The following is a 16,962-nucleotide window of genomic DNA, read 5'->3' as shown; positions in this document are numbered from 1 at the left end:
TTTGTTTGGAATGGAAGTCGGGGGCCATGTGCATTTACAAAGCCCCCCGTGGTGCCAGAACAGTGGACCCCCCACATGTGACCCCATTTTGGAAACTACACCCCTCACGGAATGTAATAAGGGGTACAGTGAGCAATTTCACCCTACTGGCGTTTGCACAGCCCACTGTTCCAAAGATCTGTCAGACACCTGTGGGGCGTAAATGCTCACTGTACCCCTTGTTACATTCCGTGAGGGGTATAGTTTCCAAAATGGGGTCACATGTGGGTATTTATTTTTTTGGTTTATGTCAGAACCGCTGTAAAATCGGCCACCCCTGTGCAAATCACCAATTTAGGCCTCAAATGTACATAGTGCGCTCTCACTCCTGAGCCTTGTTGTGCATCTGCAGATCATTTTACGCCCACATTTGTTACAAATTTTGGGGGTCTTTTTTTCCTTTTACCGCTTGTGAAAATAAAAAGTAAAGGGCAACACCAGCATGTTAGTGTAAAAAGGAGAAAAAGCCCCCCAAAATTTGTAGTGCAATTTCTCCCGAGTACGGCGATACCCCATATATGGCCCTAAAGTGTTTCCTTGAAACACGACAGGCCTCCGAAGTGAGAGCGCCATGCGCATTTGAGGACTAAATTAGGGATTGCATAGGGGTGGACATAGGGGTATTCTATGCCAGGGATTCCCAAACAGGGTGCCTCCAGCTGTTGCTAAACTCCCAGCATGCCTGGACAGTCAGTGGCTATCCGGAAATGCTGGGAGTTGTTGTTTTGCAACAGCTGGAGGCTCCGTTTTGGAAACACTGCCGTACAATACATTTTTCATTTTTATTGGGGGGGGGGGGGGCGCAGTGTAAGGGGGGTGTTTATGTAGTGTTTTACCCTTTATTATGTGGCAGTGTAGTGTTTTTAGGGTACATTCGCACTGGCAGGTTACGTTGAGCTTACCGCTAGGAGTTTGCGCTGCGGCGAAAAATTTGCCGCAGCTTATACTTGAAGCAGGAAACTTACTGTAAACCTGCCTGTGTGAATGCACCCTGTACGTTCACATGGGGGGGGGGGGGCAAACCTCCAGCTGTTTCAAAACTACAACTCCCAGCATGTACTGACAGACCGTGCATGCTGGGAGTTGTAGTTTTGCAACAGCTGGAGGCACACTGGTTGGAAAACCTTCAGTTAGGTTCTGTTACCTAACTCAGTATTTTCCAACCAGTGTGCCTCCAGCTGTTGCAAAACTACAATTCCCAGCAATATACTGATCACAGAAGGGCATGCTGGGAGATGTAGTTATGCAACAGTTGGAGGTACGCAACTACAACTCCCAGCATGCCAAGACAGCTGTTTGCTGTTTGGACATGCTGCGATTTGCAGTTTTGCAACATCTGGCGTGCTACAATTTAGAGACCACTGAACAGTGATCTCCAAACTGTGGACCTCCAGATGTTGCAAAACTACAACTCCCAGCATGCCCAGACAGCAAACAGCTGTGTGGGCATGCTAGGAGTTGTAGTTTTGCAAAATCTAGAGGGTCACAGTTTAGATACCACTGCACAGTGATCTCCAAACTTTAGGGCAGTATAGAGATCACTGTGCAGTGGTCTCTAAACTGTAGACCTCCAGCTGTTGCAAAACTACAAATTCCAGCATGCCCACACAGCAAACAGCTGTCTGGGCATGCTGGGAGTTGTAGTTTTGCAACATCTGGAGGGCTACAGTCTAGAGACCACTATAGTGGTCTCAGACTGTAGCCCTCTAGATTTCGCTAGGCAACTACTCACCGGCTTCCGTCGCATCCAGGGAGCCGTCCTCTTCTGCCGCACGCCGATCACCGTCGCTCCGCAGCCTCGGGATCGGTAAGTGGACGACGGCGTTTGGTCCTCTTCGTTTTCCCCGTTCTGCCCCGCCTATTGTGGCTGGGCAGGACGGGGAAAACGAAAGTAAAGCCTTCCCGCCCCCATCTGCTATTGGTTGTCGCGTCTAGACCACCAATAGCAGGGATAGGAGGGGTGGCAACCCTGCCATCTCACTCCTATCGCTTCAGGGGATCTTGGGTGTCTTGGACAACCGCGATCCCCCTTATATACCGGGTCACCATAGACCCGTAATGACCCGGAATCGGCGCAAATCGCAAGTGTGAATTCACTTGCGATTTGTGCAGATTGCCGACATGGGGACCGAAATTCCCATGGGCATATGGATACGCCCTTCGTCCTTAAGTACCAGGACGCAAGGGTGTATGCATACGCCCTTCGTCCCCAACAGGTTAAACCCCACAGGTGTCTGACAGATTTTTGGAACATTGGTTTTTTGGAAAATTTTATTTTTCATTTGCACAGCCCATTGTTCCAAAGATCTGTCAAGCGCCAGTGGGGGTGTAAGTGCTCACTGCACCCCTTATTACTTTCTGTGAGGGGTGTAGTTTCCAAAATGGGGTCACATGGGGGGGGGGGGGGGTCCACTGTTCTGGCACCATGGGGGGCTTTGTAAACGCACAGGGCCCCCAACTTCCATTCCAAACAAATTCTCTATCCAAAAGCTCAATGGCACTCCTTCTCTTCTGTGCATTGTAGTTTGCCTGCAGTGCACTTTACATCCACACATGGGGTATTTCCATAATCAGAAGAGATGGGGTTACAAATTTTGGGGGGCATTTTTTTCCTATTGCCCCTTGTAAAAATGTAAAATTTGGGGAAAAACAAGCATTCTTGTGAAAAAACACAAACACCTGTGGGGTGTTAAGGCTCACCGTACCCCTTGTTACGTTCCTTGAGGGATGTAGTTTCCAAAGTACTATGCCGTGTGTGTGTGTGTGTGTGTGTGTGTGTGTGTGTGTGTGTGTTTTTTTATTAATTTTTTTTTTTTTTTTTGCTGTTCTGGCACCATAGGGGCTTCCTAAATGTGACACGCCCCCAAAAACCATTTCCGCAAAACTCACTCTCCAAAATCCCATTGTTACTCCTTCCCCTCTGAGCCCTCTAGTGCACCCACAGAGCACTTTACGTTCACATATGAGGTATTTCCTTACTCGAGTGAAATTGGGTTACAAATTTTGGGGGGGATTTCTTTCCTTTTACCCCTTGTAAAAATAAAAAAAAATGGCTCTACGAGAACATGAGTGTAAAAAAATGAAGATTTTGAATTTTCTTCTTCACTTTGCTGCTATTCCTCTGAAAAACCTTAAGGGTTAAACTTTCTGAATGTCATTTTGAGGGGTGCAGTTTCTATAATGGGGTCATTTATGGGGTATTTCTCACAGAAAAGCCCCTCAAATCCACTTCAAACTTAACTGGTCCCTGAAAAATTCAGATTTAGAATTTTTCATGAAAATTGCTGCTATATTTTGAAGCCCCCTAATGTCTTCAAAAAGTTAAAACGTGTCAACTTTATGATGCCAACATAAAGTAGATGTTATTGTATTTGTGAATCAATATATAATCTATTTGGAATGTCCATTTTCCTTACAAGCAGAAAGTTTCTAAGTAAGAAAAATGCTAAACTTTCTAAATTTTCATAAAATTTGGGGATTTTTCACCAAGAAAGGATGCAAGTAACGACAAATATTTACCAGTATGTTAAAGTAGAATGTCAAGAAAAATCTCGGAATCAGAATAAAAGGTAAAAGCATCTCAGTTGTTGTTGCATAAAGTGAGAGTGGTTAGAATTGCTAAAAAGGGCTGAGTCCTTAAGGTGAAAATTGGCTGAGTCCCGAAGGGGTTAAAGTGCACCTGTCGTCAACAAAAACTTTTTATATATAATGTAGATAATACCATTATATTTATATTTGTAATATACATTAGTTAAAAAAAATTGGAGATTTTCCTAGTCCTTATGAAGGAAAATATGGATTTTATTAAAGACAGGAGGCGAACATTTTGCAATCTCTTCTTTACTACTTTAACTGTTAGCAGCAAGATAAAACAATAAAGTTTATAGAAAAAAAAACGTTACATATGCAAATGAAGTGTATTATGCAGCCAATGAGAGGTTAGCACAGGTGATATGAGGCAAGGTAACATACAATACTTCCTCTTCTTTGATGCAAAACGTTATAATAAAATAATATAAGGAAAACAAGACAATAAAGTCCTATAAGAATTTGTCGGAGTGAAGAAACAATATCTGAAGAAATAAATCATCTTCAACTAGCATAGTTTCTAGGAGTCTGAGAAGATTGTGGATAACAGTTCTGAAGAGGGATAAACAGGAGTGAACTTCATGAGAAACTGGAAACCGGTCTTATAAGATGTGGAATGGATGAATATTCTGTTGACACGAAGATCCTTGACAGTCCGTGAATTACACTAAAAAGATAGAGACAGAAAACAACAATAATAATAAAGGGATGGGATAAAGGGAGGGAAAATGTTCGCCTCCTGTCTTTAATAAAATCCATATTTTCCTTCATAAGGACTAGGAAAATCTCCAATTTTATTACAAGACTGGAGGCTCCATTTTGCAAGTTTAAAGCACAAATACTAATAATAAACTTGATCAGATTTAACAATAAAGCATGCAGAAATGAACAACATTAAATAATATTCATAGAAACATGGGGATCTGGTCGGAAATAAAAGGTTTTAAAAGTTGATTCCGAAGACCAATTAGCTGCTTTAAGGATATCCGACAAGGATACTCCTGATTGTTTTAATTTTGTGGACATGGCTCCTCTGGAGGAGTGGGCTTTAAAGATAGAAATGTCAACTCCTGCCGAATGCATGATCTGTTTCATCCATCTGGCTAAAGAAGGAGATGATACAGGACGGTAGGGTTTACAGAAAGAAATTAGTAATTGAGAGTCAGAATGGTTACGAAAAGGTTGAGTTCTCAGTTCATAAGCCTGAAGGCAGGAAACTACGCAAAGGTGTTTTTGATGAGGAAAAGAGGGATAAAATACTGAATGAAGAGAAGTTTTAGTGCGTTTGTGAATAGAAAAACGAACACCATCAGGTAGGTATTGCCTATGTGAAATATCTAAGGCTCTAACGTCAGAAATTCGTTTAAGAGAAATTAGGCAAAGTAAGGCAGTGAGTTTCAAGGATAGGGACTTTAAGGAAAGGGAATGATTATCCCCTAAGGAAATGATATACTGTAAAAGAATATTGACATCCCAAGTAGATTGGTATCTGGGTAAAGGCGGACGTCTGAATTTTATGCCTTTGAGTAATTTACAAATTATAGGATGTTTACCTACAGAAAGGGAATTGATAGGAGCGTGGTAAAAAGAAATGGCAGATCTGTAAACGTTTATGGTACGGTAGGCCTTACCCAAATCAAAAGATGAAGACAGAAAATTTATAATATGATTTAAAGGTGCATGTATGGGATCCAAATCCCGTTGCATGCACCAACTAGTCCAAATTTTCCAGGCTGATCTGTAAGCAGATCCGGTACCTGGAGCCCAGGCGCTTGAGAGTATTTCTCTAGCTGAGTTAGAAAGTTCGTAACTCGGGTCTGTTGACCCGAAACATACCAGGCTATCAAAGGAAGATTGTTGGAGGTTATGAGAGGATGAGGGTTCCCCACAGGGTCCTGAAGTAGAAACGGATGAGAGGGAATTAGGCGAGGAAAATCGATAAGCATTTCTAGAATCTGAGGGAACCAAGACTGTGTTGGCCATAGAGGGGTAATGAGAATTACCGTCGATTTCTGGGATTTGATGAGAAGGAGAACTCTCGGAATCAGAATAAAAGGAGGGAATGCATATAGGTTCTCTGGGGGCCAGTATTGGAGAAGGGCATCTATGCCCTCTGCTTCCGGATCGGGGCGCCAGCTGTAAAAACGGTGAACCTGACGATTCAGTCGTGAAGCAAAGAGGTCTAGGTGAATAGGACCCCAAAGAGAATTGATGCTGGAGAATATTTGAGGGTCCAATTGCCAATCGCTGGAATCCGTAAGAAATCGGGAATTCCAGTCCGCAATGATGTTGGACAGGCCTGGTAAGTATTCTGCTTTGATGGTGATGTTCCTGTGAAGACAGTAATGCCAAAGGTCTTTGGTAATGTTGGCCAGATGAAAAGATTTTGTACCACCAAGCTTGTTGATATATTGTACAGCGGAGATATTGTCCATTCGTAAAAGAATGCAACAATCTGATCTGTTCTTCGCAAAACTCTTGAGAGCGAAGAAACCCGCCAGTAATTCCAAGCAGTTGATGTGGAAGAGTGATTCCTCTGGGGACCACTTTCCTCCTGTCGAAGAGGAACCGCAGCGGGCTCCCCAACCCGAACGGCTGGCATCTGATTCTATGATCAGATCTGGAACGGAATTGAATATAGTCTTCCCGTTCCAATCCTGGAGGTGTCTTAGCCACCACAGAAGCTCTTCTGTGGTATCTGAAGTAAGAGCTATTTCGTCCGAGTAGCCCAAACCGTTCCGAAGGTGTTGAGCTTTCAATCTCTGGAGAGCTCGATAATGAAGCGGAGCTGGGAAAATCGCTTGAATCGAAGCAGAAAGAAGCCCTACTACGCGAGCTATCGAACGAAGAGAATGGAATGAATCTCTCTTCGAATGGTTTTCATCCTCCTGGGGGGAAGACTGAGCTGGGCAGATTGAGTATTTATTAGAAATCCCAAAAATTCTATCTCCCTGGAGGGGGAAAGGATGGATTTTTCTGTATTGATAATAAAGCCCAGATTGGAGAGGAGAGACATAGTCCATTGAATGTGGAGCCGAATTAGAGATAAGGATTGAGCCATGAGGAGGATGTCGTCCAGATAAATAATCAAACGGACACCTCTGGCCCTTAGGATTGCCACAACCGGTTTGAGCAGTTTTGTAAAGCACCATGGGGCCGAGGATAGGCCGAATGGTAGGCAGGTGAATTGCCATTTTTGATCCTTCCATAAAAATTGGAGGTAAGGTTGAGATTCGTGATGCATGGGAACCGTAAGGTATGCATCTTTGAGATCTATTTTCGCCAACCAATCGTGTGGTAACAGTAGATCTCTCAAAAGATGGATGCCCTCCATCTTGAAATGTTGATAGAGTACATAATTGTTTAGGGTCTTTAGATTTATAACAGGCCTGTACCCACCGTCTTTCTTTTTTACTAGAAAAAGATTGCTCAGGAAACCTTGAGAATGCATGGGTACTTGGATGATTGCCTTTTTGGAACTTAGTTCTATGATCTCTGAATCTATGAGTGATCTGTTTTCCTCTGAAAAATGAATTGGATGAGGGATTAAAATTTGAGGAGGAGGTTGAACAAACTGTATCTGATAACCCAGGACTGTGTTTAGAATCCACGGGTCGGATGTTATTATGGCCCAGGTATGGAAAAAATATGCAATCCTTCCTCCTAATGGAAGTGGGGAAGAAAATATCGGATAAAGACTTACCAGCGTTGGGTCGAGATCTGGGATATCCGCGATGTCCTCTGGCTCTCCACGGTCTTCCTCTTGTTGGAAAGAATGGACTGGATTGATAGGTGGAGGTAGGGTTCTGGAATCTGTCTGTTCTTTGGGGGGCACGTGTATATTGTCTCTCTTGAGACTGGCGGCTGGGAAAATTGCCCCTTCTTTTCCCAGCCCTGGGTAAAACCCGAGGTTGAAAAACCTTCTTAAGGGATGTTTGGGCCTTATCAAGAGATGAAAATAATGCTACATATTTATTTATCTCTTTAATAAACGTGTCTCCAAAGAGAAGGCCCTCGGTGGAGGATTCAGGTTCAGTTGTAGCTAGGTTAATCAACTGAGGATCCAATTTTAATAGAATGGACCTTTTACGTTCAGTGCAGATGGTAGTATTAATGCCACCAAATATACACAGGGCCCTTTGAGCCCATCCTTTAAGGACTTCTAAGTTCACTGGGTTGCCAGAGGAACTAGCCTCCTCAGTGAGGTCCAAAATTTTTGTTAAGGGACCCAGAAGGTCTAAAAATCTGTCCTGGATTGTCTTGAAAGAGCGATCTATACCTTTTTTGGGATTTTTCCCTGATTTGTTTAGGTATTTAATCAATGGAGGGTCTATCTCTGGGGTAATGGATAGTTTCTTTGGAATATTAGGTCTAGGGCATTCTGCTCGCAACCTGTTGCGAGTGGCTCTATCTATAGGTTTTCTGACCCATAGAGTTAAAAATTGGGTCACCTGAGGATGAGGATCCCATTCTCCAGAACGTGGATGTTTAAGTAGGCTTGGGTCAAAATACGGGATTCCCGCACTGTCCATAATGACTGCCTCAATAGCCATAGTAGGCTCTTCATTATCAGAGATGTCCTCATATTCAGAGTCTGAGGCATATTCCGAGATCTCACCTTCCTCAGATGAGGATTGGTCAGGGGAGGTGTTATAAGAGTCCGGTTTTTCTCTCCGGGATACTCTTTTAACCCGGTTATCATGTTTCTCCTCCCGGGTGGAGGGTATGGGATGCGATTTTTTAGCATCAGTATGTCTGCTTTTGGTAACAGCAGAAGATGGAACCTGGTCCTTAACCACTTTAGGTTTTTTATAGGATTTTGAAGGACCGGTAGTAGGCATAGGCCGTTTATGGGTGGCCTTCCCAGACTTTCCCCATCCCCTGGCTAAATTTGAAGTAGAGTCCTCCGCGGACCAAAAATGATCCGACGGGGTGGAAGGACCAGCCTTGGGGGGTTGCTGATACTTATCATGGGACATGAATAGAGCCATGGATTGGGCCACAATCTCTGGTATACTGGCCATTGCATTCCGGATTGATAAGTCCACCATAGACTGCATGGAGTTGCTATCCATAGGTTGGGCATTAATGGACTCCATGTCTTTAACAGTTTGTTCATTGGCCATAATGCAATATATGTTAAATATATAGGAATAAGGATATATATATATATAAATGAGATAAAATATATAATAGACTGGCCAAATGAACAGAAAATCTGTATGAAGAATTATATCACCGGCACCGGAGTAAATGTGACAGAAATTATTAATAATAAATATAAAAGTATGCCAGTAGGAATTACTATTGGAAGAAAACAATGAAAGGGGAAGAGAAAATTGACTTAAAGAGCGCTTTCAGTAGGCGAAATGCCGCGGTCGTCTCTGAGGGAGCGAACGCTCTGACTGACAGAAGACGTCTGATAGCCAGAGCGGGGGATAACCAAAGAGCGCGAAGCTGAGGACCAGCTCGCGTAGTATCGCGAGAAGTCCGGCAATGCCGAGACCAGCGATACTGAGGAGAAGAATGAATAGGTATATGGAGGGGAGACAAAAGGCTAAGAACGGAAGGTAAACGGTAGGGACCAGGGGTAATGATATAAGCTAGAGGTGAATAAGACCTGAGGAAAAAGTGATATATAAGTCTATGCTTGTCAGACAAAATAAAATAAGGAATGAATGGCAGCGGAGATAAAAATGTAAGCAACTGTATAGGGTGTTAACTGAGGGTATGTTTAAATATAGATAAATGTATTTTTTAAAAGGATAATAGTATGTTTGCAGAGCAAAAATGTGAGATATACTTAACTTCTGAGTAGCAGCAAAGAAGAGGAAGTATTGTATGTTACCTTGCCTCATATCACCTGTGCTAACCTCTCATTGGCTGCATAATACACTTCATTTGCATATGTAACGTTTTTTTTTCTATAAACTTTATTGTTTTATCTTGCTGCTAACAGTTAAAGTAGTAAAGAAGAGATTGCAAAATGGAGCCTCCAGTCTTGTAATAAAATCTATATTTTTGTCCCTGCAGCTATTGTCTTTGTGTCTCTATGAGGAGTCCAAGTACAGGAAGTAAGTGAGGGTGGACAAACAGGGCTCTGTGACATGCTATGGGTTCACACATGAGCAGGATTGAAAAGCCAGGAGCCTGCACAGAGCCCTGCTTGTCCTGCCCTCACTTCCTGTATTTGGACTCCTCACAGACACACGCAATAGCTGCAGAGGCATTTTTTCACCCCAAAAATTTTTTTTTAACCAATGTATATTACAAATATACATATGTTATTTTATAAAAAAGTTTTTGTTGACGACAGGTGCACTTTAACCCTTTCGGGACTCAGCCAATTTTCACCTTAAGGACTCTTTAGCAATTCTAACCACTCTTACTTTATGCAACAACAACTTTAAAACACTTTAAAGTACACTTTTAAACAAGTCAAAATGAGACTCCGTAGTGTGTGTGGCTTCCACATGCCTGTATGACCTCCCTACAACGCCTGGACATGCTCCTGATGTGGTGGATGGTCTCCTAAGGGATGTCCTCCCAGACCTGGACTTAAGCATCTGCCAACTCCTGGACAGTATGTGGTGGATGGAGCGAGACATGATGTCCCAGATGTACTCATTTGGATTCAGGTCTATGGAATGGACGGGCCAGCCCATAGCATCAATGCCTTCCTCTTGCAGGAACTGCTAACACACTCCAGCCACATGAGGTCTAGCATTGTCTTTCAGGAACCTAGTGCCAACCGCACAAACACATGGTGTCTCACAAGGGGTCTGAGGATCTCATCTAGGTACCGCCCCCCCCCCCCCCCCCCCAAAAGAAATACCACCCCATACAATATCTGATTTCCCCCCCCCCCCCCCCCCCCCCACACACACACACACACACCAAAACCGGTCATGCTGGAGGATGTTGCAGGCAGCAGTACGTTCTCCACGGCATCTCCAGACTGTCATGTCTGTCATGTACTTAGTGTGAACCTGCTTTCATCTGTGAAGAGCACAGGGCGCCAGTGGCGCATTTGCCAGTCTTGGTGTTCTCTGGCAAATACCAAACATCCTGCACAGTGTTGGGCTGTAATCACAACCCCCACCTGTGGCCGTCGGGCCCTCATGGAGTCTTTCTGATTGTTTGAGTGGACAAATGCACATTTGTGGCCTGCTGGAGGTCATTTTGCAGGCCTCTGGCAGTGTTCCTCCTTGCACAAAGGAGGAGGTAGTGGTCCTGCTGCTGGGTTGTCCACGTCTCCTGATGTACTGGCCTGTTTCCTGGTAGCGCCTCCATGCTCTGGACACTACGCTGACAGACACAGCAAACCTTCTTGCCACAGCTCTCAATGATGTGCCATCCTGGATGAGTTGTACTACCTGAGCCACTTGTGTGGATTGTAGACGCCTTCTCATGCTACCACTAGAGTGAAAGCACTGCCAACATTCAAAAGTGACAAAATATCAGCCAGGAAGCATAGGAACAGAGAAGTGGTCTGTGGTCACCATCTGCAGAACCACTCCTTTATTTTGGGTGTCTTGCTTATTGCCTATACTGGTAATTTCAACCGGTTGTCTGTTCCATTTGCACAACAGCATGTGAAATTGTCAGTGTTGCTTCCTGAGTGGACAGGGTGATTTCACAGAAGTGTGATTGACTTGGAGTTACAATGTGCTGTTTAAGTGTTCCCTTTTTTTAAGCAGTGAATATGTCCCCCATAATCACCTCAATTTTGTTGCACTGATGTTACCATAAAATTTGACTGAATCCACCATTGAGACACCAACACATATATGAATCTTAGACTTACATTGTTTTACTAGGATTTTGTTTTTCTATTGGTTTCTGTGGTTATGAGCAGGAAGTTCAACCATATTGATTATCAATTTAAAGTGTACCCCTCATTGATATTATATATATATATATATATATATATATATATATATATATAATATAATATAATATAATATAATATAATATTTATTGCACCTTTGTTGCAGAGAATGAGATACTGTAACTTCCTGTTGTCAGAAATGGGAAAACCATGCATCTTAGCTTTCCATCGGGATAAGTAGGAGCATTAGAAAGAACAGTCTCTTTACCATAAAACAGATTCATGAATGATCCAGCAAATTATTTATATGGTCCTTCCAATAACACTGGTTGTCTTGTACATAGACGATCAGTGCTTGTATTGGGCAGCTACATTACCCTTCACAATTACTCCTGACAGCAATATCTTAAAGGGGTACTCCCGTGGAAAACTTTTTCTTTTATTTTATTTTTTTATATCAACTGGTGCCAGAAAGTTAAACGGTAAATTACGTCTATTTTAGGGGCTGTATGCTACAGAGGAAATTCTTTTCTTTTTGGATTTCACTTTTGCTCTCTGTTGACCTCTGCTGTCCATTTTAGGAGCTGTCCAGAGCAGCATATGTTTGCTATGGGGTTTTTCTCCTGCTCTGGACAGTCCCTATCATGGACAGCAGAGGTCAGCAGAGAGCACTGTGGTCGTGACAGAAGTGAAACCCAAAAAGAAAAGCATTTCCTCTGTAGTATACACCCCGTAAAAATTACTGGAAGGATTACGATTTTTTAATAGAAGTAATTTACAAATCTGTTTTAACTTTCTGGCACTAGTTGATAAAAAAAAAAATAATAATAATTCCACGGGAGTACCCCTTTCAAGACTTTATGGCTAGGTATCCACACAGGTATTTTGGAATATTTTGGAGGCAAAGTCAGAAGTGGATTCAGTAGGAAGGGGAAGTAGAAGAAGCCCTTCCTTTATATTTCCCATTCCTTTTAAATACACTTCTAGCTTTGGCTTAAAATCTGCAGTGACAGTTTCTATAACAAAAAAAAAAAAAAACCCTGTGGAAACCTAGCCTATATGTGACTTGACGCTATTATATTCCAAAATCTGATCAGGTTATTTAAGAAAAGATTGAACCACTACATGACTTCTATTGATTTTTTTTTTTTTCTTCTAGAGAAGCTATAGCTTTGGGAAGCACAGATTTTACAGAAAATGATATAGAAAAAATTGTTGAAGAACTTGGGAAGGAATTCAAAGGGAATGCCTATCATCTGATGCATAAAAACTGCAACCATTTTTCATCAGCTTTATCTGAGGTAAATTTTAGTTTTTCATCCTTGTACAGGGGAGAACTGTGCCACCCTAAAGACTATAGACATATCTGCCGGAAAAAAAATAAATTTTGGTAGTGGTTACCTTGAGAGAGAGAAAAGTCGCACTAAGTTTCACACTTTTCATTTGAACAGGTTCCTCCCACTATAATGGTCTGGATGTGAGATCTGCGTTTTCAGTAGGTTTTGGCTTGCAGTAGCTCTCATGTAACAGCACAGCCTACAGCTTAACTTTCTGGCACAATTGGTGCTGGAAAAAATTTTTTTTTTTGGGCACAGATTTGTAAATCACTTCTACTTAAAAATCTTAAACCTTCCAGTACTTATCTAGCAAGTTGTGTAGTTCTTTCCAGTGTGACTACAGGGCTCTGCTGCCACCTCTGTTCATGCCAGGAATTGTCCATAGTATGAGAAAATCCCCATAGTAAACCTATCCTGCTCTGGACAGTTCATGACATGGACAGAGGTGTCAGCAGAGAGCACTGTGGTCAGACTGGAAAGAACAACCCAACTTCCTCTGTAGTATACAGCAACTGAAGTACTGGGAGGATTAAGATTCAAAAAAAATTTTATGCACTGGAGTACCCCTTTAATGAAGACTGTGTATGTAGCTTAGTAATATTGTTTGTAGAAAGCAAATTATTAATACAAAATATTGTGTGTATATATAGTCTTTAAAAAGGTGGTCTCCGAATATCATTTTCTTTCCTCCAACATATACAAAGGCCAGGTCACTAGTGCAAACAAAAACTATAAAAACTAACATGTAGAAGTGGTGGTTTTCTGTGGTCCAGGGTCAGCTATGTACCAAATGTTAATAATTTTTGAACAATCTTTCTTCCTCACCCCATCCCCTTCCAGATACTTTGTGGTAAGGAGATTCCCCGTTGGGTAAACCGGTTGGCATACTTTAGTTCCTGTGTACCTTTTCTACAAAGTTGTCTCCCTAAAGAATGGTTGACGCCTGCTGCCCTCCAATCCAGTGTCAGCCAGGAGCTGCAGGAAGAACTGGAAGAAGCAGAAGATGCAGCTGCCTCAGCCACTGCCTCAACCTCCACGTCCCTAATGCCCAGACCTGGACGACACACCAAGCTATAGGACTATATTCATGGAGAACTTCAAGAACTGAAAACCATTATTTTTTTTCTTTTTTTTTTTTTCTTTCAATAAGTGTATTTTTATCTCCAGCAACTGACACTGCTGTTCTTTAGTGGCCATTTTTTTCACATTAGGACATACTAGGCCACATTTTTCTGATCTATTTTCTTCTCAGGATCATGTTTCTATTCCGAAGAGTCCACGTGCTATGACACATACAGTTACTGTGTTCCTATATATCTACCTAACTTTACCATCTGTTTTTGTCTTTACTTTTCTATTAGTATTTTTTTTTCTTGACAGTATTTAATGTGGACTTTTCATATACCTACTTATTAATACTTTTTCCTGACAATGAAGAACTCTAACTCCCCACATGTAACTGACAGGATGGAATGGTGACTTACCTCAGCTGTGCAATCCAGTAGCAGCTATATGCAGCACCTGCTCCTCAGGAGTATCCACGTGTTTTTTTTTATTTTTCATACAAATCTAAACTATCTTCTACCTGAATGAATGAGGGTATGGCTGGGCTAACATAACTGGCTGTGACATGTGTCGCCAAAAGATCGCAATGCCCACACTCTGAATCATGCTGCATCACAGCTAATGTAAGTGAATAGGGGTTCTTTGCCAGTGGCTGTGTCCCAACAAGCAGCAGATACCCGTCCAGGATAGATCTCTTCTTGTGACCCTATTCACTTACAATACCGGTGATGCTGCACAATATTTTAATGTCATGGCCGGAGTTGCTGTGTTGCTGGAGCCTGGGAGGGGGAATTGGTGACCAATTAAATGTGTTACACTTTAATGGATTTAATCCCTCCTGGTAATGTATGAAACAAAGTGAGTGTTCTTGGGTCACCAGCTCTTTTAACTGATATGGGGAACCTATACTTTTGTCAAAACCAAATTATACCTGTGGGAGGCTGCTGATTTGACATCTGTCAGCTTCGTGAGGATCTGGTGACTTGTAGCATAGTATGTATGACTGATAAATTATGGATGTGCTGTAATACTGAATAGGGTGCGATTTGAAGCTGATATGACGGTTATAACTTGACTCCTTCTGGCTAGCTTCTAGGTTTCAAAATGATTAAAACATACCTCCAGTTTAAGCTGACTTTTCATACGTTAGAGATGCCATGTCAACAATTTTAATCAGTGGGTACCGAAGCTCTGAGACTCCTATTGTATATAAAAATAGAAGCTACTTACACAACCCCACGCACTTACATTAACATTACTTGGAGAGCTGAAGACTTGCCAGTGCATTATAATAAGTCTCTCTGCCATATTAATTAGTAAAGCCAGTGGGAGTTGGTCTCAGAGCCTTGGCTCTCACCGTTTAAATATCAAACGTTTCCTGTAATTGGGGAGAAAAGCTACGGTAATATTTGAAGGTTTTTGTTTTTTCTTTCTTTTTGAGGGTTCGGTCCAACATAGCATTTACGTATTTCACACTGCGTAAAAACAGCTGTGCAGTGGGAAATACGCTGTGTATCCTCTGATCATTATACACACAGGGCAACCGCGTGGCAGCCCTGTATGTTCAGTAAGGTTTGGAGGCAGGGTCGCGTATCGGTGTGACTGCCGCGTGGCCCAGCCTCCAAACCTTACTGAACACACAGGGCTGCTGCTGAGAAGCCCTATGTGTACGTTGTGTAAGCGCTGTAGTCTTGCTTGTTTTACACATTACCAGCATTTTCACCTATTTATATTTCAAAGTAAAAATATGTACAACGCATAGGGAAACAAGCAAAACTTCGGGGCAACCCATATTATTAATGATGAAACTGAATTGTTTTTATATGGTGACATCTGTTTAAACCAGGGGTTCTCAACCGGTGGTATGCATACCCATAGGGGTACGCCTCCGGTTGTGCAGGGGTACGCAATGTGCTGACAAATACCAACCATGCATTGGGCCAGTATTTGTCAGCGCAGAGCAGGGAATGGCTCCGGCCGCGGCCACTTTATGGAAGCTGTGTGGTTGCCAGGCAGACGTGTAATGTTGGGCGGAGGTGCTGCACAGCACAGTAGGACGTCACCCTTATGTGCGGCCCTGCCGAACGGGACTCTGGGAGCGCCCTGTACCTGAACAGGCTGGGTAATGTAAAAAAAAAAAAAAAGTTTAAGATGGGGGCGAGAAATAATGGCACAAGTGCATTAAGATGGGGGGGAGGGATAATGGCGAAAGTGGTTCAGAGGGAGGGGGAATTTATCCTCTGCCATTATCAACCCCGTCCCCCCATACCCCTCCCCCTATGATCCCTTTTTGCCATATCTGATGATAATGGCACAAGGGGATTAAGATGAAGGGGGGAATAATGGCAAAAGGGATCAGAGGGAGGGGGGAGTAATGGCACAAGGGGATTAAGTATCGCATAAGTATTAGAGATGAGCGAAGTTACAGTAATTCGATTTGTCACAAACTTCATGGCTCGGCAGTTACCGACTTTAACCTGCATAAATTAGTTCAGCTTTCAGGTGTTCCGGTGGGCTGGAGAGTCTCCTAGGACTGTATCCACCTTTTCTAGCCCACTGGAGCACCTGAAAGCTGAACTAATTTATGCAGGAAAAGTCATCAACTGCCGAGCCGAGAAGTTTGTGACAAATGGAATTACTGTAACTTCGCTCATCTCTAATTAGAATAAAGGTAAGCAACGCCAATATGAAAATAAGTAATTTTATGACTTATTTTGGCCGCAGGTACCCTTGCGTGCAAGTTCCGTGTGAATTTATGCGTGAGGGGTACTAGCGGACATACTTTCACCCTTTGGGGGGTACAGTCGTGAAAACTGTTGAGAACCACTGGTGTAAACACAAATTTTTTTTTTTTTTCTAATCTGTTCTGATTATGCCATTGTGTAATGTGGAGGGATAGCATTATGTTAGCAGCATATGCATAAGTAGGAAATAAGCATTTTCAAAATGTTTTATTTTTCTCAAATGTACAGACTTGGGAGAACGCTGTACTCATCAGTATCTGAACAGGTCCTCTCCGGTTGCATTTCTCTGTTCAGATAGCTTCACCAGCTTATCACAATGTGCTGAGTGTTCTATTTGAGATAGCCTGGCTCTAATAAA

General features: G+C 42.5%; 1 protein-coding gene across 1 annotated transcript in view; it reads left to right on the top strand.

Moving 5' to 3' along the window:
- Positions 1-15,349, top strand: part of DESI2 (desumoylating isopeptidase 2) — a 51,585-nt gene extending 36,236 nt beyond the window's left edge. Inside the window, exons 4-5 of the mRNA XM_056567185.1 lie at positions 12,618-12,759; positions 13,636-15,349. Of these exons, the coding sequence (XP_056423160.1) occupies positions 12,618-12,759; positions 13,636-13,872 (379 nt within the window). The 3' untranslated portion in view covers positions 13,873-15,349. The remainder of the gene's footprint in view (positions 1-12,617; positions 12,760-13,635) is intronic.
- Positions 15,350-16,962: the final 1,613 nt, after the last annotated feature.

The sequence above is a fragment of the Hyla sarda genome, chromosome 3 (genome assembly GCF_029499605.1).
Source record: "Hyla sarda isolate aHylSar1 chromosome 3, aHylSar1.hap1, whole genome shotgun sequence".
NCBI lineage: Eukaryota > Metazoa > Chordata > Amphibia > Anura > Hylidae > Hyla > Hyla sarda.
This window is presented reverse-complemented; position numbering and strand designations above follow the sequence as displayed.